This window comes from Mytilus californianus, unplaced genomic scaffold (genome assembly GCF_021869535.1).
Source record: "Mytilus californianus isolate M0D057914Y unplaced genomic scaffold, xbMytCali1.0.p SCAF_5, whole genome shotgun sequence".
NCBI classification, from domain to species: Eukaryota; Metazoa; Mollusca; class Bivalvia; order Mytilida; family Mytilidae; genus Mytilus; species Mytilus californianus.
Window position 1 is genome coordinate 63,161,745 of NW_026262701.1, and position 22,730 is coordinate 63,184,474.

Below are 22,730 nucleotides of genomic sequence, written 5' to 3' on the forward strand. Positions count from 1 at the left end.
GCGCCGGTTTCCTCACCTCAACAGCGGCTACAACAACAGGTTAGTGCGGTTGTTCATCAACAACTAAATTATCAAGAACCAAGGTTTCAACCGCCAAGTTCTGTACCAAAGACACAACCACCTAAGATGATTGGTCACCCAACATCAATGTTCCAGCCTCCTATAGGTGGACCACCGCCACAGGCACCAACAAATTTACCGCCTTACAACCAACAATACATACCTGGTTTAACCTTTCAGGCTATCAGCCACAACCATTACACGTGCCTTATCGACAGTTACCTATACCTGGCACACAGCAACAACCTCCAACATCAGGAGCACCTCAGCCACATTATAACCAACCTTCAGCAAGACCGTAGGAATATAATAGTGATTACTATGTGAGACAACGAAGAAGTGATCCTGGACATAAATATACAGGTGATTCTGACACGTCAGATGTTTCAGCAGACCGCCTGACCAGAAATAAGCGAAGGTCAGAACCTGAGTATAACAAACCTCGTGAGGATCAACAGCGTGATTTCTCACCTTTAAGGAGTGTAAGGAGTTCTCCGTTACACCATAGTCGTGGTAGTCCTAGAAGGTCCAGAGGGTCTAATGACTTCCAATCAGAATCTGACACAGATGGGCGATGTTCTAAAAGCAGTCAGGAAAGTAGAAAAATGGAGAAAATAGAGAAAAGACAATTTTTGTCCTCGATCCCAAGAGCGCTCCGCTATAGTGGGAAGGGCAACTGGAAAGCCTTTTATACCAAGTTTTCTGGTTATGCTAAAATTGCAGAGTGGACAGATGAACAAAAACGGGAACAGATCTGCTGGTGTTTAGATGATGCAGCCAGTGAGTACTACACCTTACTCCTAGAAAACAACAAAACAGCGAGTTTTACCGATATCATATCCAATATGAACAAGAGATTCGGTTATCAAGAACTGCCAGAAACCTCACAAATTCAGTTCAAGACAAGTGCCCAAGGCGAAAAGGAGACCTTGGAGGAGTGGTCGGAAAGAGTGTTGTCTCTTGCCACTTGAGCCTATAGCAGGTACAGTGAACAACTGATGACTGAACAGGCAATCATGAGATTTTGCCAGGGTTGCTATGATACAGTTGCAGAAACAGAAGCCTGTATCTCTAAACCGAAGTCCATGGATGCAGCCTTGGATATGATTAGATGGTGTCAGCACACTAGAAAGGCAGTCAGTGCCATTCAGAAAACTGGCAAGAAGGCAGTTGAGTCTATTACAGAGAAGCCAGGTAACTCACTAGTAGTTCTTGGTGTAGGAAGCACCAATTCCAGTATGGACAACCGTCTCTCTCACATGGAGGAATATATGGAGAAAATGATGTCAACAGTAACCAGTTTAGTTCAGGAACAATCAGCCAAACAAAGAACCAGTCCTAGTTCTAGGTCACCAAACCAACACAACAGGCCTTTTAATTATTCGCCTAGACGTAATTATGGCCGAGGACGTGGCCGGGGGAATAATTCGGGTGACAGGAGATATACCAGACGTGGTTATTATAATAATGAATGCTATAATTGTCATAAGCAAGGTCATTATATCAAAGACTGTCCAGACCTATATGTACAAGACACAGACAGTCGTCAGAAAGTACAGAAAGAGCCAACATCCCAACAAGTATCTTTTAATGAGAATATCAAAAATGATTTTTATGATTCTGAAGGAGTAGTATCAGGAATCAGTACAGTGAGATCACTAGGAGCAGCCAAACTCTCCAGAGTTGAAGTAGATATTGCAGGAAAGAAAGTACTTGCTCTAGTTGACTCTGGTTCTGAAGTTACTATTCTAAAGGACACAATTTTTGACACTTTGGAGCCTAATCCCTATATTATCAGGGAGACCACCATGTATGGTGCTGGTACCAACATGACAGTGCCATGCAGGCTTACTAGTCCTATAAAGTTCAAAATTGGACATATGCAGTTCAGTCAACAACTGTATGTAGCTCCAGTTTCATGTGATATGATACTTGGATGTGACTTTATCATACAAAACAAATGTGTCATGAATATTGGAGAATTACTTATCACTGTACAGAACATGAACATGCCTATAATGCTAGGGGATGATAATACTGCTCATGAACCAATTGTCAACATAGTTCATGGTTCAGATTCATCATCTGATGAGAGACCCAGTACAGAAGGGTCAACACAAAGGTTCACAGCCACACAACTCAGCAGGCAAAGAGCTGATTTTCATTATGAAACAGTCATTCCTCAAGTAGAGTCTAACCTAGGCATGATGGCCTCGACATCTACACAGGAATATGATCAAAGGGGAATACAGGAAGAGTCTGATCAGTGTAGAGACAATAAAGATCAGTGATGTACTAACAAGGTAGAATCAAGAGAAAACCTTGGGTTTTATACTTGTCCTAAAAGTGGGAAAAAGGAGAAGACTTGTGTTCAAAGTCTTACAGACCGTAAGTGTCCTGTAAAGAACTGCCCAATAGTGGAAGATAGAAGAGACGTAAAACGACATTGTTTTGAAGAACATGTTTCTGAAATCTTTCAGACATATCATTCCAAAAGACTCATGGAGGACAGTAGATTTCACCAACATAGAGCTTATGTGGTTATGCTCCTAGCAAAATGGTTAACCGGACAGGAAACAGTAACTGCCAAAGATTTGGTGAACTTTCTCAATGAGAAGTCTTTTGTACCCCGTTCTACACATGTTTCAGGGATACAGATGCAAATCCATCATTCAGTATGTAAAGAGATGGGGTGGACAGATTATTTCAAATATAGTTTGAGACCAGTAAACAGCCCTGCTTGTTTACTCAATTGGAGAGTCCTAACTTCAGTTCTTAACTTTTTAACCCCTGAACAACAAGATATGGTAGCCGAGGGATTTAACTACAATCCTAGAAATCCTCCAGAACCTGAGGAACTTGCTGAGATGAATGCCAATTTCTGGCCTATCTCTGATATTAAAACTCAAGATGAGTCAGCAATCCTTCAAAAAAAAGGGGGGGGAGAGGGGGACAATGTTCAGTCTGAACAAGAAGAACGTACCATAGTAATGGACGAAATAGAAGAAATTCACTATGAGAGTGACAGTTTGAACACTAACACATCTAGCAAAAAGAGAAAATTGCAGTTCAGTATTGCAGACAATGACACAGATGCACACCATACTCCGGAGAATGAAACCGCAATTCTCCTGGGACACCAAGTTTCACAACTAGCTGAATCCCAGGTAGAGCCTTCTTCTTCGCACCTCAAGTCGAGTCAGTTAATTTTTTGTTTCACACACTCTCATGTAAAGTGTACAAATATGTTCAATAGTTGCAACCGATATTAAGAGCGGTGTCATGACCCTGATATCATGTAAATTGTACTTATACTAACTATTACAGTAGTAAAATAGTTAAATGTATCCTTATATAGAGGCACTATATAGATAGGATTTTTGACAAGAGTCAAATTATTTATGGTCATGTACATCCTTCCCAGTTATAGACATTCCTAAACGGAAGATTTTATACACACAGAAGAAGAAGTATACTTAACAACAAAATTATTTTCATTTACCTGTGTATAATATGACGCAGGTTTCTTCAAAAGTGATGATTTTCTAAAAATTGTTTGACATTTCACAGTGATATCATACTTTAACTTTGTTTAAACCTGTTTATTTACTTTTGACTTTAATTATTTATCCCTTGTAATTTCTTATTAACTGTATATTTGCATTCAGGTGTCACAGGTCAAATTTATTCGTTCAGTGTGTGTTAATTTACGTTTTTTGATTGAGTTAAGCCTTCCAATTGATATTTTATAGTGTTTTTTTTCTATGTTGTGATGTTATACTATTGTTTCAGAAAAGGGAGATGGTTTGGTACCATTAAAACGTTAAATCCCGCTGCAAATGTTTGCACCTGTCCTAAGTCCTAAGGAATCTGATTACAGTAGTTGTCGTCTGTTTATGTAGTTCATACGTGTTTCTCGTTTCTCGTTTTTATATAGATTAGACCGTTGGTTTTTCCTTTTGAATGGTTTTACACTAGTAATTTTTTGGGGCCCTTTATAGCTTGCTGTTCGGTGTGAGCCAAGGCTCCGTGTTGAAGGCCGTACCTTGACCTATACTGGTTTACTTTTATAAATTGTAACTTAGATGGAGAGTTGTCTCATTGGCACTCATACCACATCTTCCTATACCTATATAGTATTTGATCGGTTGTAAATTATGTATGAGGGTATACATATTAGTTATTTCATTTGGAAATTCAGGGTGGTATTAATGAACTTGTCATCAGGACTTTAATTGTGCATTTATATTTTGAAATATGATTTTCGTCAGTTCAGGTCTGAACAGTTGATACATGTACATGCATGTGAACATTACACAGAGTCAGGGATTTATTGTCTTGTAGTGAGACCTGTGTCCAGGACTTGATAAGTTGGAATAGCATATGGCTATGGTCGACGTGGAGTTCGACTGTTATTTGTCCTGAAGAACCTGTTTCGGTTAGCACCCAGTGGCAACTCTGGTGTGTAAATTGTTGGAAGTTTGGATACTCTATAGCTAGATAGCTGTTCAGTCCTGAATTTTCATTTGTATGTTTAAGTTTACAGGGGTAATATTTTTTTTTTCTTAGGGAAAGATTAAGTTTGTTCAATTTTCCCCTTATCCAGGATTTAGGGGGATAGATATTTTAGATACCCTGTGTCATGGTTGAGTTAGAAAAAGACGCTGCCAGTCTTCCCCTGAGGAGTTTTTGTGATCATACAGTCGTTTTTTGTCGGAACTGTAGTTCCTCCTTTTTAAGATGGAGGGGGGTGTTGTGTAATTGCCCTGTAGTACAACGGGGTTTCCCCAGCCTGTCACGAGGGTACTGGTACAACAACGAGGGATCCGAAGGGACACATGACACAAGGGCAACAGTTGGGTACTTCCAGCCTCTACTTCGAGTGCATCTCTCTCTGACCGCGGAACGAGCAAGGCAAAGAGCCTGAGATTTAGGACCTGACGAGGTTAGCAGGGACTGACACCTAGTAGAAAGGTAAGAGCACTCTCACACTAAGCATAGCTTGTATTTTCCCCTGGGGTAACCGTAGAGCCCAGCGAGGCAGGCCAAATAACACTTTACTACTGTAGAAAATCACTGCGGCTGAAACCTTGCACGGGCTAAATTTCTGTTCTATGTATAATCGTTATGGCTGATATCTTATTTATGTGTTTATTTGACCCTTAAATGGCAAGTTGTGAACATGTATAGCCTGTTTTGAAAAAATATCCGTGTCAAAGAGGAGGGGATGGTCATTTTCAGCATCAACAATGTCCTTTATCATAAAGTTTATGCGCTACCGTTAGCGTCAAATGAGTCTTGATCTTATATTGTCATTCGTAAAATCTAATTTCGTAGCCACCTTAGGGTCAAATGGAGTAAAATATTTATCGTTAACGTCTAATGACTAGTAATGTGGGGTACCCCATAACTTCCCTCGGACAGGGATCCATGATTCCCACTCCCTATCCCCAACTCCCATTTCCCTTCGCTTTTACTCTAAAAATGTTCTCCCCTTACTTATACATCCATCCTCCTTGCTCCCAGACAAAAAAATGGCAAAATATATTTCCCAGATTATTCATCCCCCCGTCTTTTCGAATTCTTGTCCTTTCACCCAAAATCATGTTCGCTCCAATTCACGTTCATCCCTTTTACATTCGCACCCCACACCTTCGCACCCTCAGTCTGTTTGTACCCTTCCTTTAATTCTAAATCAGGCTTTTGTTAGTATAGTTCTATAACATGATAAAATAAAGATATATTCAGTTTATTTTTATTGTTTAAAAATAAAGTAACTCACACGAGATCAAAGGGTCTTTTTCTATTTATAATCTTCATAAGATTTACTTCTACCAAACTAGTTACTTTTATTTTCACTTCAGACCAGGGTAACTAACGGACCTGCACATGGTACCCCCCTTTTCCCGCTTCCTGATCCCTCATTCTCATGTTCCCTTACCCCTGTCCAACTCCTCAAGGGGTTCAATTGTTTTGTTTGTTTTCTTGAGAATATAAATGGCCTGATTTGTAAATTATAACCCTACAGTATGAGGCAATACATTTTATTGATGGATTCGTCTTGATCACAATTTGTTTACAATTAAACCCCCCTCCCCCTGTCTCTCTTTGGTATAAAAAATCAAGTATCAGGTTTAAACATACACGTAGGGCTTATCTTGTTTACCAAATAACACATACATTTGTACATTTGAGTTGAAAAAAATCATTATTGTTTTGTGCTTAGTATTTTTAAATACAAAATTTGTGTATCTCATATTCCAAACAAGACACCTCAGAATAATTTGGTTGACGAGGAGTACAAATGTAGCTCAGCTGCATTTCAGAATTTTTAGGCAGAGAAATAACTTAATTGTCCCTGGCAGCGAAACAGCATGCCCCGAGAAGTCTGTATTCAACATATATATAAAAACAAAATCACTATTTACACTTGCTGTGCATGTAATTTTATTTTGTTTGCTCATTATTGTTGCCACAAATTCTTCATTTTTTTACGCCGTAGCGGCGTGGGCATTAAGTTTTACCCTTGTCTGTCTGTACGTACGTCTCAAAGTTGGTTTCCATTCTCTAACTTCAGTTTGCCTCAACCAAATGTTATGAAACTTATACACAATGCTTATTACCAACAAACACAGATCAAGTTTGAATTTTTTTTGGTGGTGTCACTTTTACTGTTCTAGAGTTATGCCCCTTTACAAATGGAAAATATTACTGAATTTTTTTTTGTCTCATCCAAATGTTATGAAACTTATACACATTACTTATTACACATAACTTATTACAACAAAACTCAGATCAAGTAAAAATTTGGGTAGTGTCATTCATACCGTTCTTTAGTTATGTTCCTTTATAACTTTATATGCAAGCGGGGCATCATCTGTGTCCCATGGACACATTCCCCATTTATTTAAAATATGAACTACATTATGCTTTTAAATGTCAATCATGGTTGATTTTCTGACAGAATTACTCTGACATCTAATTTCAGGCTTCAAGTACTTGTAAGAGGAAGGAGTGATTTGTTGTGAAAGATCCTGGAATGTTCAACTTTACTTGGAAACTATTGGCAAAGAACTGACAGAATTTACACGAGAAGCCAGTATCATCTTGTCTTGCAATTGGGAACTATATGTAAAGTGCTGAAACTTAAGAACAACATTAGAAGCCAAGATCAACAATACTTGGAACTACATGTATAATCAAAGTACTGTCAGAATCCATATGAGAGAACCCAAGATCATCTACACTTGGTGTCTTTAATGCAATGTGTTGTCAGAATCCACTTAAGAAGCCAAGATCAACTATAATTTTGAACTACATGCTTTAGTGCTGTCAAAATCCATAAAAAAAAATCCAAGATCAAAAGGACCTACTTTACCTACCTGTCCCAATGATGAATACAGATTATTGAGTCTTATAAAAACACTGATGAAAAATATTGATATAAAAATAATGAAAATATAGAGCTGATCAGCTAATGATTGTACATGTACATGATGTATACATGTCAACATTACTAGTATATTGAAATTAACAATGCTAATAAATGTTTTATAAATTTGATCTCATAGACATTTTAGGAATAAAAATAAAAAATGTTTCAAAAAATGAATTTTAATAGAGCTGAATTAATTTTTTTTTGCTGTCTGTAGTGAATTTTGCTGCAAACATGATTCATGATATGCAAACTGTATTATACAATGTATGCAGTTGTCTTTTAATACAGAAGGTAGCTATGAGATTTGTAAATTTTGGAAATCATAATACCAAGTGGCAGTTGTGGTAAATGCACATGCCTTTGCCTGATCTTTTACCTCACCAACCCCTGAGGGCTATTCCATTAACATGTATGTGGGAGGGTAGGAAGGGAAGTTTAATTATTGAATGTGGGTCATGGGTCTTTTTTCAGTATGCGTCTATTACCATTATGCAAAATTATCTAAAAAATGGTTCTTGGTTGTAGGGGTATTTTGAAAGTCCCTTCCTACCCTCCCACATACATTTTAATGGAATAGCCCTGACCAAAATGGCCACTTGGATTATTTTACATCATTTGGCATTTGTTTTCCATCCATATGCTATTCAGTTTCTAATTCAAAAGTTATATTTACTGGATAAATGGAGAAATAAGATACAGTTTTGTTCAATGAGACAGCAACCAAACAATATATTGTCTGGGAAAATTTGTGTCCCACTAACTGACAACATTTTTACCTACTGTAAATTCAGAAATTATTGCGTGCATTTATTATTGCGATTTTTCACGAATGGACTAAATTGCGAGTTTAATTATTGCGATTACAAAAAAATCTGCATAAAGATCTATAATTCAGTTACCAGAATGCGAGTTCTTATTATTGCGATATTCACCCTGTCGCATTATTTGCATTCATAAAAACCTCACAATAATTTCTAAGTTTATAGTATCACAATGATCCAGATTAATATTGTTTTGTAAAATTAAATATGCACTCAAATTGATACAGATTGCAACAAAGATCTCAACCTCATTTCATAGATCAGTGATCAAGGTTAAAGTTACCTGATTAGGGTTGTTTATCAGATACTGTTAGCAATAGGTCATTTGTCAATGTCATGTTTTTGTGTTTTTGTCTGTTTTTTCTAATACTCAAAGTACATGTAGTAGATAAACTATATGTATGCAATGATTCACAAATGTAAGGAGTACATGTCTGTCTGGCAGATGTCATTGACCACATTTGCATGGTTGATTGGTCAATGGTAAGTCCTCCTTTAACATGCTACATTGTGTAATCAATAGGTCATTATATTTGGTGTATGGTATGATCATTAAATGTATATATTGAAATATTAAGTAAAAAAATGAGATATAATTGTAAATGAGACACTCCACAAGAAACCAAATAACACAGAAATAAACATATATAGGTCACCATACGACCATCGACAATGAGTAAAACATATACTGCATAGTTGGATATAAAAGGCCTCCAAAAGACAAATGTACAATTTAAAACAATTCAAATGAGAAAACTAACGGCATGATTTATGTACAAAATAATGAATGAAAAACAAATATGCCTGTCTTGCAGGGTTTATCTGAACTTTACCTCATTTTCATGGTTTTGTCTGTTACTGGCATACTATATATGTTTCAAAATATTTGGTTGATGGCATGATTGTAACAGAGGCGGATTTAGGGGGAGGGCCCATTGGTTGATTATATAGGGAATCACTGAAGCATGACTGGAGCAGGTCTCTCTAAGGCAGTCAGCCCCCCCCCCCCCCCCCCCCCCCCCCCCCCTTTATGAAAAATTCTGGTTCCGCCACTGTGTAAGGCTGGCTTGGATTGGTTTATCATACGACCGCATATATTCAAGGTGATAGGACGTGCCGCTGGAATAGGTCACCTTTTCAAGCTTGAAACTATGTGAATAGGTCGGGAAAACTATCAGAAACATATAAGGTCAATAAAGTTCCCATAACTTCTTCACTGTCATCTTTCTTGGTGTTCTCGGTTGTGTTTTTATCAACCAATTTTTAACTTTTGACACTTTGGTATTCAAGTTATCTAATTTAAAAGTTACCGCCATAGAAAGAGTATTTGGAACAGAAATTTACAGAAAAACTTCAGCTGATCTGTAACAATTCCATCTTCATGTCTTATATATCATGTACTGTATTACGACGCTAGATTAAAACTGACGAGGAAAGGTTACACCCGGCCACCGAAAGCTTTATTATAGTGAAGCCTAGGTGGTCGAGTGGTCTAGCGCCTCGGATACAGTGCAGGCGAATTGGTGTCACGATATCTAAGTAGCATGAGTTCGAATCCCGGCGAGGGAAGAACTAAAAATTTGCGAAAGCAAATTTACAGATCTAACATTGTTGGGCTGATGTTTAGACGAGTTGTATATACAAAATGTACACAACCATGTATCACCATCACTGCTGGTGATCCGATGGATAAATCTGTTGTAGAGTTGTCACTGGTTCAGACGTACTTATAAATATAATTATTTCTGTGACTGTATCTTGCATTAATTTGTAGGATCCTTTACAATAGATATTTCAGCTGATCTGTAAATTCCATCTTCATGCCTTATATATCATGTACTGTATTACGACGCTAGATTAAAACTGACGAGATAAGGTAACACCCGGCCACCGAAAGCTTTATTATAGTGAAGCCTAGGTGGTCGAGTGGTCTAGCACGTCGGATACAGTGCAGGCGAATTGGTGTCACGATATCTCAGTAGCATGAGTTCGAATCCCGGCGAGGGAAGAACTAAAAATTTGCGAAAGCAAATTTACAGATCTAATATTGTTGGGCTGATGTTTAGACGAGTTGTATATACAGAATGTACACAGCCATGTATCACCATCACTGCTGGTGATCCGATGGATAAATCTGTTGTAGAGTTGTCACTGGTTCAGACGTACTTATAAATATAATTATTTCTGTGACTGTATCTTGCATTAATTTGTAGGATCCTTTACAATAGATATTTCAGCTGATCTGTAACAATTCCATCTTCATGCCTTATATATCATGTACTGTATTACGACGCTAGATTAAAACTGACGAGGAAATGTAACACCCGGCCACCGAAAGCTTTATTATAGTGAAGCCTAGGTGGTCGAGTGGTCTAGCGCGTCGGATACAGTGCAGGCGAATTGGTGTCACGATATCTCAGTAGCATGAGTTCGAATCCCGGCGAGGGAAGAAATAAAAATTTGCGAAAGCAAATTTACAGATCTAACATTGTTGGGCTGATGTTTAGACGAGTTGTATATACAGAATGTACACAGCCATGTATCACCATCACTGCTGATGATCCAATGGATAAATCTGTTGTAGAGTTGTCACTGGTTCAGACGTACTTATAAATATAATTATTTCTGTGACTGTATCTTGCATTAATTTGTAGGATCCTTTACAATAGATATTTCAGCTGATCTGTAACAATTCCATCTTCATGCCTTATATATCATGTACTGTATTACGACGCTAGATTAAAACTGACGAGGAAATGTAACACCCGGCCACCGAAAGCTTTATTATAGTGAAGCCTAGGTGGTCGAGTGGTCGTGTGGTCTAGCGCGTCGGATACAGTGCAGGCGAATTGGTGTCACGATATCTAAGTATCCGACGCGCTAGACCACTCGACCACCTAGGCTTCACTAAAATAAAGCTTTCGGTGGCCGGGTGTAACATTTCCTCGTCAGTTTTAATCTAGCGTCGTAATACAGTACATGATATATAAGGCATGAAGATGGAATTGTTACAGATCAGCTGAAATATCTATTGTAAAGGATCCTACAAATTAATGCAAGATACAGTCACAGAAATAATTATATTTATAAGTACGTCTGAACCAGTGACAACTCTACAACAGATTTATCCATCGGATCACCAGCAGTGATGGTGATACATGGCTGTGTACATTCTGTATATACAACTCGTCTAAACATCAGCCCAACAATGTTAGATCTGTAAATTTGCTTTCGCAAATTTTTAGTTCTTCCCTCGCCGGGATTCGAACTCATGCTACTGAGATATCGTGACACCAATTCGCCTGCACTGTATCCGACGCGCTAGACCACTCGACCACCTAGGCTTCACTATAATAAAGCTTTCGGTGGCCGGGTGTTACCTTTCCTCGTCAGTTTTAATCTAGCGTCGTAATACAGTACATGATATATAAGGCATGAAGATGGAATTGTTACAGATCAGCTGAAATATCTATTGTAAAGGATCCTACAAATTAATGCAAGATACAGTCACAGAAATAATTATATTTATAAGTACGTCTGAACCAGTGACAACTCTACAACAGATTTATCCATCGGATCACCAGCAGTGATGGTGATACATGGCTGTGTACATTCTGTATATACAACTCGTCTAAACATCAGCCCAACAATGTTAGATCTGTAAATTTGCTTTCGCAAATTTTTATTTCTTCCCTCGCCGGGATTCGAACTCATGCTACTGAGATATCGTGACACCAATTCGCCTGCACTGTATCCGACGTGCTAGACCACTCGACCACCTAGGCTTCACTATAATAAAGCTTTCGGTGGCCGGGTGTTACCTTTCCTCGTCAGTTTTAATCTAGCGTCGTAATACAGTACATGATATATAAGGCATGAAGATGGAATTGTTACAGATCAGCTGAAATATCTATTGTAAAGGATCCTACAAATTAATGCAAGATACAGTCACAGAAATAATTATATTTATAAGTACGTCTGAACCAGTGACAACTCTACAACAGATTTATCCATCGGATCACCAGCAGTGATGGTGATACATGGCTGTGTACATTCTGTATATACAACTCGTCTAAACATCAGCCCAACAATGTTAGATCTGTAAATTTGCTTTCGCAAATTTTTATTTCTTCCCTCGCCGGGATTCGAACTCATTTTGTGAAATATGTTTTTTTTTTTCAGTTCAGGTATGAACAGTTGATACATATACATGTTATCGTTACACAGAGTAAGGGACTAAGCACGTGTTGAGCACACAGTTTATTGGTTCATAGTGAGTTTCTTGGGATGTTTGAACAGCATATAGCTTTGGTCGATGTGGAGTTCGGCTGTTGTTCTGAAGAACCTGTTTATGTAAGCGCCATTTGGCAACTCTGGTATGTAATTTGTCGGAGTTTGATATTCCATACCTAGATAGCTGTTTTATGCTGAATTGTCATTTGTATGTTCATGTTAATATGGTAGTTGATGTTTTTAGGGGAAAATTATTTTTGTTCGTTTTCCCCCATATTCAGGATTCAGAGGGGTGGATATTTTAGTCACCTTGTGTCATGCCATGGGGAGTTTTTAAGTTTTGCCAGTGTTTTTTGTCGGAACTGTAGTTTCTCCTTTTTAAGGTGGAGGAGGTGTAGTGTTATTGTCCCGTAGAACCAGAGGGTTTCGTCAGCCTGTCGTGAGGGTACTGGTACAGCATCAAGGGACCCGAATGGATACATGACACAAGGGTCGCAGTTGGCTACGCTCAGCCTCTTCATCGAGTCCATTCCTCTCTAACAATGGAACGAGCAAGGCTAGGAGCCATATATTTAGGACCTAACGAGGTTAGCAGGGATTGACAACTAATAAGAAGGAAGGTAAAGGCACTTGTACACCAAGCGGAGCTTGCATACACCCTTGGGGGTAAAGGTAGAGCCCAGCGATACAGGCTTAGTAACACTTTAATACATATGTTTATTTAACTGTACAGTTGAATGTTAACTGTGACCAAGATTAGTGTACGTTAACACATTGCTTATAGAGGAGAAGATTTTTTACAGAGCTCCAAAATCAACTTCCATCATTCGAGCCTCGTTATCAACTGATCATGGGCGACACAACCACTAATCACATTATCAAACTAGGCGCAATATTAACACTACGAATGTAGACTACCATCGATTTGAACCACATGTCACATTATTTATATGTTAGACAATACTTAGTCATGTTTTATGAATATTTAATGCCCGAGGCGTAACACAAGAGACATGAAAAGAAATAAAAAGAAATCATTAAAAAGGGGCAACGTATAATAAGCGAATAAGGAACGAATACGTTACAGGGTATCAGTCGACCGCACAAACGGCTACACACGCGCTTATAGGGTAATTTCACCTCTACGAACCAAGAACTAACACCAGAGACAATAAAAGAAAAGAAAAGAAAGCACAATAAAGGTGCAACGTATAAAAATCAAATAAGGGACAAATAAGTAGCGAATAAGTAACAGGGTATCAGTCAAGCGCAGTAACTAGTACAAATGCGCTAACGGGGTTATTTTAACTCCACGAAACCAGAACTAACACCCGAGACATGAAAAGAAATAAAAAGAAATCATTAAAAAGGGGAAACGTATAATAAGGGAATAAGGAACTAATAAGTTACAGGGTATCAGTCGAGCGCAAAAACGGCTACACACGCACTAATATGGTAATTTCACCTCTACGAACCAAGAACTAACACCAGAGACAAGAAAATAAAAAAAAAAATAAAGCATTAAAAGGATGCAACATATAAAAATCGAACAGTAACAGGGTATCAGTCGAGCGCGGAGACGGGGACATACGCCATTATGGGGTAATTTCAATTCACCGACCCCAATAACTAACACGAGAGACAAAAAGAAAAGAAAAGAAATCTTTAAAAGGGAGCAACATTAAAAGCGAATAAGAAACGAATAAGTAGCGAATAAGTAACAGGGTATCAGTCGAGCGCGGAAACAGGTACATACGCGCTTACAGGGTAATTTTACCTCCTCGAACCAATATCTTACACCGGAGTCAAGAAAAGAAAAGAAAGCATTAAAACTGGGCAACATATTAAAAGCTAATAAGGAAAGAATAAGTAACGAATAAGGAATAAGGAATAAGTAACGAATAGATAAGGAATAAGGAATAAGTAACGAATAGGTAATGAATAAAGAATAAGGAATAAGTAACGAATAGGTAAGGAATAAGGAATAAGGGATAAGTAACGAATAAGGAATAAGGAATAAGTAACCAACTTGACGACCCTTGAGAGATGTGCCTAAATTTATAGTGCAATGTAAACAGAAAAAGAAGACATGTTGGATCTTAACCAAGTCTGATTGGTCTGCAATTTATATATTTTTTTCAAGTTTTGGCACATACTTATATATGAACCTCATTAAATTTGATCCCAAAATAGTCACCAAAAAGGAATGAATATTTAAAAGACGTAATAAATTCCATTGAGCACAAAATTAGTCCACAATCATATTTCGTTTTTTTGGATATTCTAAAATACACTTATATTTTGGCAGAAATAATAAAAAAAGAATAACTATCTAAGTTTAACACTGAATTGAGATTTGCATTGTACACAAGTTTTATCCAGTTTAAGGAACGAGAAACACTTTCTTTTTCATATTTGAAACGACGAAGTTTGTACAAAGTTGTTGATTGATCAACTATGTCTTAATTGCAAGGTCAGTGGCAGATTCAGTGGGGCGTAGAGGGGGTACACCCCCTTTGATTGGAAAATGTATATTTTTTTGCATAAAATCGTCAATATTTTTTAATGGAATTACGTCCCCTTTGAAAATTCCTGGATCCGCCCCTAAAGGTAAGAGTACATTTGAACTATGCAGTTTATCTGAGGTAGTTAATGCACATCGTAGTGCATTGTCAATATTATTGCACAGTAAGAACAAAGAGATTTTCCCCATGGCGTGTGTTAACTCAAATTCCTTCATCTTAAAAAGCACATGTAATACACAGGCACATCTCTCTGAAAAAAAAGACAAGTGCCTGTGATGTTATGTTATATAAACTAGCTTTTCTAAATTTGTATATTTTTTTATAATGATAAAACTTAATAAAAAAATGGAAATATATACAATTGTTCCGACATTAGATGCTGCTTGTTTTTATTGACGAAAGTATTGGTTTTGTTTTCAAAAATTTCCTTTGCTTCATATATCAACAGTCACTTCTTCTTAAACACATCGACTCTAAGTTCTCGTATCAAAAATTAGATTAAACATTGTTTTACCTACATCTTTGTCCCCTTTTTAAATCTCTTTGTTTTGTACCATATAAAATTGAGAATGGAAATGGGGAATGTGTCAAAGAGACAACAACCCGACCAAAGAGCAGAAAACAGCCCAAGGCCACCAATGGGTCTCCAACACAGCGAGAAAATCCCGCACCCGAAGGCGGGCTTCAGCTGGCCCCAAAACAAAAATGTGTACTAGTTCAGAGAAAATGGACGTCACACTAAACTCCGAAACATATAAATGAACTAAAATTTTAAAAACATACAATACTAACAAAGGCCAGAGGCTCCTGACTTGGGACAGGCGCAAAAATGTTGCGGGGTTAAACATGTTTTATGAGATCTCAACCCTCCGCCTATACCTCTAGCCAATGTAGAATAAGCAAACACACAGCACACGCACAGTAAAACTCAGTTTAAAAGAATTCCGAGTCCGATGTCAGAAAAGGTAACAGAAGAAACTAAGCAAAATGAAAATGATATATAAATTAACAAAGGACTACTAGCAGAAACTGACATGCCTGCTCCAGATCTCAATTAAACTGATTGAAAGATTATGTTTCATCATATGAAAATCAAGCACAATCCCTCCCGTTAGGGGTTTAGTATCATACCATCATGAAATATATGAGAAGAACATAACCCGTATCATGCCAACAACTGGTTTTAGAATAAATGTGTTTATTTCCGATGCAAAGACCCTATGAGTGAATCAATATTAATTCCAAAATATGCCATCTTTAATGACCTGACAACAGTATCGTAACTGAATAAGTCTGTTTAAAGGTTTGGTTAGCTTTTGAGGTGAATGATGACATTTTTGTGCTTTGTATAGAATATTACCATAAAAGATTGGATGTGAAATACCTGTACGTATAAGATGTCTGCATGTTGATTTATAATTACGAATGATGTCCTTGTACCGATGATAAAATTTAGTAAATGTTTTTACTAGTTTGTGATATCGAAAACCCTGGTGTAATAATTTTTCAGTAATACAGAGATTTCTTTCGTTAAAATCAAATACGTTCTTCCATACACGAGCGAATCGAACAAGTTGAGATATATAAACACCATAAGATGGTGACAAGGAAACGTCACCATCTAAAAATGGATACTTAACAATAGGAAATGAAAAATCCTCTCATTTATCGTAAATTTTGGTATGAAGCTTCCCGTTAAAGATATAGATATCAAGATCCAGGAAAGGACCTTATTTAAAGTCAGTTCAGCAGGATAACTCTCTTTAGTGTACATACTGAAGTCGTCATTATTGAGAGCCAATATATCATCCAAATATCTAAAAGTGTTATTAAATTTTTGTATCAGATGTTGTTTCGATGGGTCTTTGCTGATTTTAGTCATAAATTGTAACTCATAACAATACAGTAACAGGTCCGCAATAAGTGGTGCACAGTTAGTCCCCATTGGAATTCCGATTACTTGACGATATACAGAATCTCCATAGCGAACAAAACTGTTATCTAGTAAAAATTCAAGTGCAGTTATCGTATCAAAGCAGGTCCAATTGACATAGTTCTTTTGTTTGTTGTTACTAAAAAATTTCCTAAAAGAGTTTGAACATATATATTCGCATTCTGACTTTTTAAATGCCCATTTAATTAGGTTAGTGAATTTTTACTTAATGAGATTATGAGGCAAAGTGATACATAGGGTAGAAAAATCAAAACTTTGAACAGATACGAAATCATCAATATAAGCATGCAATTTATCAAGTACTTCCAACGAATTTTAGACACTCCAAAAGTAATTAATTCCACTATTTTGAAAGACCTTATTTGAACAATTTATTACCAGGTTTTTGATTGTACCAAGTGTACTAGTAAGTAGAATAGATAGTTTAGTAGTGGAACAATTGCTTGAAGACGAAATAAATTTATATTTGTAAGATGTTTTGTGCAGCTTCGGAAGCCAGTACATAGTTGGAATTTTCATTGTATTTGGTTCTGCTTGTTAAGAGTAGCTAAAAATTTATGTTTGTTACAGATGTCATTTTCCGAAAATGGAGTCAGTTGGAATGTTGGTGAATTCGTGATTTCCCTTTGCAGAACCTCAATGTAAAATCTGCGTCAAACAATAATGATATTATTGGCAGTCTTATCAGCCGGGACAAAAACAAATTCCTTGGCGAGTTTTTTTTTAGCTTATGTTTGATACGAGAAATAGGGCTATTATGGTTGTTGTTAGGAGTAAAATGTTCTTTCAAATGTTTAATACGAATATCAACTATGTTCATTACTGAATTAAAAAAGAATCTAAGGATTATTTGTCAGCTTTTTCTCGTTTTATCCATTTCGTGCAGTAAGTACGGAGTGAGTCGTGAATGATGTTACGACACTCATTCCATTTAATAATTGACGGGGGGTGATATTTAGGTCCTTTACTGAGGAATGATTTCAACTCTCGGTCATGGACGATGTTAAGGTCTCCTGTTATAAAATGGGAACTGGGGCCATAAATGTATTCGGAATTACTGCAATTTCATGACGTAGGTGTATTGTCACTGATATTAACATCTTTACACACTTCGCTATAATTAAACACATATTTCCGGGTAGATTTTATATTTACCATTATGAACGTTTGCAATATTCAAAACTCAATTTAAAATGGTTTTTATCATTCTATTCTCGTTTTCATTGATAAAAATTAGGCAAACAATAGTACTAGTGATTTTTTTCTTTTGCTCTTTTATATTAGCGCTGTTTTAAAGGTTATGACCAGGAACCCTCTCGTTTGGCTATTTGACCACAAGTCAATTTTTAGACATACATTTTGGCTAATTTCAGTTGATGCTTTAAATTTATATACAATTCACTCGACTTTCCTTTATTAGTTTTGAGGATAGATGTTTCCTACTTGGCACTTGGTCCTTTGAATTGGCCTTTTCCATTAAATGTATGAAATATTTGCTGTCTACCACTGAAAAAGAATAAAGTCACCAGCAACAAATAGTACAAGGGCATTTTTTATTTGTGTTTGCCTTACATCAGATTTTTCATAATTTATTCTTTTCTTAAATTTAGTATTTTTTTTTATCCAGCCATACTGGATCTATGTGATCACTCTGGATATTCAGATGGTGCAGAATTCTGAGTTGAAGACATAATTATCATGAAATTAAAAATAATAAGTTTTTAACATTGATAGTGTTTGAAAATAGGCAAATATACAGTTTGCTTGATTCATATATACATTATAATGTAAAACCAATTTCCTTTGTATATTTTACCATTTCCATCTATTTGACTTATATTCTATCATATCATGACATTATTATTTGATTCCATTTCTTATTTTTATGGAAAAATATTTTGTTGTTGTTGTAAAGATAGATATATAGATACAAATGAATATGTTCTACTCTTAAATTATTTTTTTTTAATTTCAAGTTTTTACTAAAAAGATTTAATTGACATTTTCAAGGTTTTCTTACGTGACGCTCGTATGAGTCACAAAATTTTAAATAATCGACAAGCTTCTACTTATTACAGAATAGCAATGGTAGCATTTTGCTTTAAAATTTACAGACTTGTCGTTTCTCAAGTAAAAATTGTCAAGCATTCTTGTATGCATCTAAAATATTGTAGAAAGATTTTAGCATACAAATATGTTCATAGGTTGCACTGTGTTTCACAAACCACGCCTCTTTTGGGGAGCAATCTAATATTCATAGATATTTTGTTTTGTTTACCTACTGGTTCCCATATATGATCTTTATGCTTCATCTCGTAGAGACACAACTTGCGAATGTTACCAGTATAAATACACATGGATAGCGGCCAAATTGAATTCTGACGAAGACCCAAAGTGAAGGGAGGGGTAGTACAGAAGTTTAGTATAAGTTTAAACTCTTAAAAGTTCGAGGCATATAAATGTTGAAAATATGCCGCACAGCCCTATGTTTTGACCTTTGAAAAAAAAAGTAGTGCATATAAACTTTCCATTCTAGGATATAATCTTTTACGAAACTTCATAGTAAAAGTGGCACAGTTTTAGACGTAAAAGGAGTTCCTATGGGAAATTGCATTGTCTATATTTACAAAAGTGCAACCTATGGGCATATGACATTTGCGCCAATTTTGAAAATATTCTTTTTTTCATTTGCGCCAAAACAATGTTTTCATTTGCGGCAATTATTAATTTTTCATTTGCGCTAATTTAATTTGAATAGGTGAGATCTTGTACATTTTAGATAATTACCGTTACTTAGGTTAACCGAACGTAGCAGGCATAAGTGGTGTTCAATGAGTACATGTCTATGTTATATGTACATGTACATACATAATGAGCTCATTGATTTAAACACTTCTGTTTTACATTTTATGGATGTCATAAAGAAAAACTGATGTAAAAATCAGATCTCTCGACATGGCAGCACCGTAAGAAAACATGAAAAGGAAAAAAAAAGTATCGGATGTATAGTAGAGAAGAAATCGCAAGGTCGCAGTTCACCAGAAGTGTTGCATAACAATACTCAGCTAGGAAAGACTTGTAAATGTGCAAATGTGCTTTTGACGATAAAATGTTACTTTTTTATTAAAAAAGAGCGATTTTAAGTGTGATGTATACAGTTTTAGAAACTTTTGCAATAAACTTATCCTACTCGAAATCGCACTTCCACCTCCCCGTGGTGAGCAGGGGGTAGATGGCAGAAGGAAGAGGTATTTTTGTTATAATATCAATATACAACTTATACGTCTCATGACTTGTGTTTACCTGTAAATTGGCGCAAATGAAGAAAAAAATTGGCGCAAATGAAAAAAAAATTTAGCGCAAATGCAAAACGCCGCAACCTATAGGATAAAAATTTTCCTTTGACATTTTAATTAAGGGACATTCCTATACTTTGAAATTAGGGAAATCCTGAGGTTAAGATAAAGGTTAATTGTTAAAACAACATACTTACAAATTGTATGTAAATCAGGTCAATAATTTGGTATTGTTTATTATTTCTTAGATTTTTTATGTATGTGCAAAATTAATTAATGAATTAAATGAATAAAGATTATAATACATTTATAATGATTTATGAAGTATCAAGGGATGTTATGAATATATTCCTTTTTTTCAACATAATAAATGTTTATAAGGTAGAACAAAATCAAAGTACCTACCATGTGCATACTAAATGTAGTAAAACACAATGTACAAGTGCATGATGTGTTAGAGCATCAGAAAAGCCCAAAAATGTAAAAATGTCCCACCAAATATTTTAATGTACTTGAAAGTAATTGAAAAGTAATTCATAATTACATGGGAAAAAGGCAGTGTAATTAATTACTTTAAAAGAGGGACGAGAGAAAAGAACTTTAAATTACATGTAATTGAAAAAAAATCAATTACACATTACATTGAATTACTATAAAATTTGTAATTAATTACAGCTAATTACAATTACATTTTTTAATACCCCAGGTCTGGTTCTAAAAATTCCTACTTGACAATGGTATCGGGATTTGATTGAGTGCCCTAAGGGAGTGATCCTAAGGAGGTCTTAAAAGAGAAAACATAAATTATCCTTGTACTCTTCTTACGCGTAATAAGATATGATCATTAGAACTGGCATGTAAGTGACACTATAAGATTTGTCTTTGTCGAAGATTCTGAAATTTTGATATTTACGCTGAGACAAAAATTATGTAAAACTATTTCGAGTGAAAATATTGTAAAAGTGTTAAAACCGTTGATAATCGACACATTACTTACATTGCATTTATGAATTTTACGCTAAATTCCGATGATACCATTAGCTCAACAAACCTTTCTTTAATTCTACGTTGGTGAATCAGAAATTTGTAAGAAACTAAGGTTCCAACTCCTCCAGGCAAAGTTGACAATAGATGGATATTTGCTATTCTTTTACGGCCCCTTTCGGTCATATATCTCCTCGCGCATTTAAGTGCTTATACAGCCTTTGCTTCCAAATTTTGGGTTTGACAGTTCCTGATGGTTAATCAATAAAAGCGCGTCGGACGTACCAAATTCACACAGTGTTATTTTCATTTTCTAGCACTTGGTCCATATTGCTGCTGGTCGACTGCTAGATCCCGTGGTATCCTAAACTATTGAGAAAGTAAGGTTCCAACTCAAAGTAAACCTTAAATTGATTCAGCTTTTTATGTACCTTTTGGTCATTTACAAAAAGTTGACCTTTTAATAGGTGGATTTGGCTAATCGTTCCTAATAAAGGTAAACTGGAAAAGCGCGCTCCAGGTGCATCAAATTTTTCAAGTATCATTTTCATTCTATAGGTGATGTTACAATTTTGTACGGCCAATCATTGGAAGTAGGGATGATAAAACGAATATTTGATGTCGCTCTTATTTGTAGAGAATGAGTAAGCTCATTTTAATGAGGAAGGTGGTTACTCTAACAAAACTTTATTTTAAGTTATCAACTGATGTTTTCCGTTTAAGTCAGTCCACTTACCGTCTACTTTCAGCAGAAGTGTACTTTCTATTTTCTTTCCGCCATAGAATGTATAGCAATTATATCCAGCCTCGTCTTCATATGATATATGTTTGATAGTCAAGTAAAATTCATCAACTGTATCGTCCCCCGACGATGAGTCATGACTGGCTTCATATTTATTAGAATCTTCCGGTGTAGGGTTATACATGCTAGTGATATGTTTAATATTTCCTGGTCCTTTCATCCTTTCCCAATAGGTCTACAATATTAAGAATGTTTTATTATACTGTGGATTCATTATTTTTCGTTGGATACCAATTTTCATTGATTTCGTGGGAACAGCTGAACCACGAATTTAAATGTTCAACGAATTCCAAATTTTCCATTGGCCTGTATGCAGACTATGGTAAAACCACGAAATTAAATATCCACGAAAGTGTGAGTTTTTCTCAATCCACGAAAATTGGTACCCACGAAAATAAATGAATCCACAGTATGTAGTGCACCAACTTGAAACCTCCCTAAACACCTTGGACATTTTACATAAATTTATACATATAACTCACAGCATTAGACTGAGTTGTCGTAGAAGAACTTTTCTTTAACCCTTATTAAAAGTTATGAATATTACAAACCTTATCCATTTTTCCAACCTTTCGGTGTTCCGATGTAAATGATAAAGTTTGAGATTTGGTCAGTTT

At 36.1% G+C, this 22,730-nt stretch overlaps 1 protein-coding gene across 1 annotated transcript in view; it reads right to left on the reverse strand.

Annotated features, from left to right (window-relative positions):
- LOC127702739 (fibroblast growth factor receptor 3-like) overlaps window positions 1-22,730 on the reverse strand; it is a 154,073-nt gene that overhangs the window by 71,137 nt on the left and 60,206 nt on the right. Inside the window, exon 3 of the mRNA XM_052207044.1 lies at window positions 22,048-22,288. Within this exon, the coding sequence (XP_052063004.1) occupies window positions 22,048-22,273 (226 nt within the window). The 5' untranslated portion in view covers window positions 22,274-22,288. The remainder of the gene's footprint in view (window positions 1-22,047; window positions 22,289-22,730) is intronic.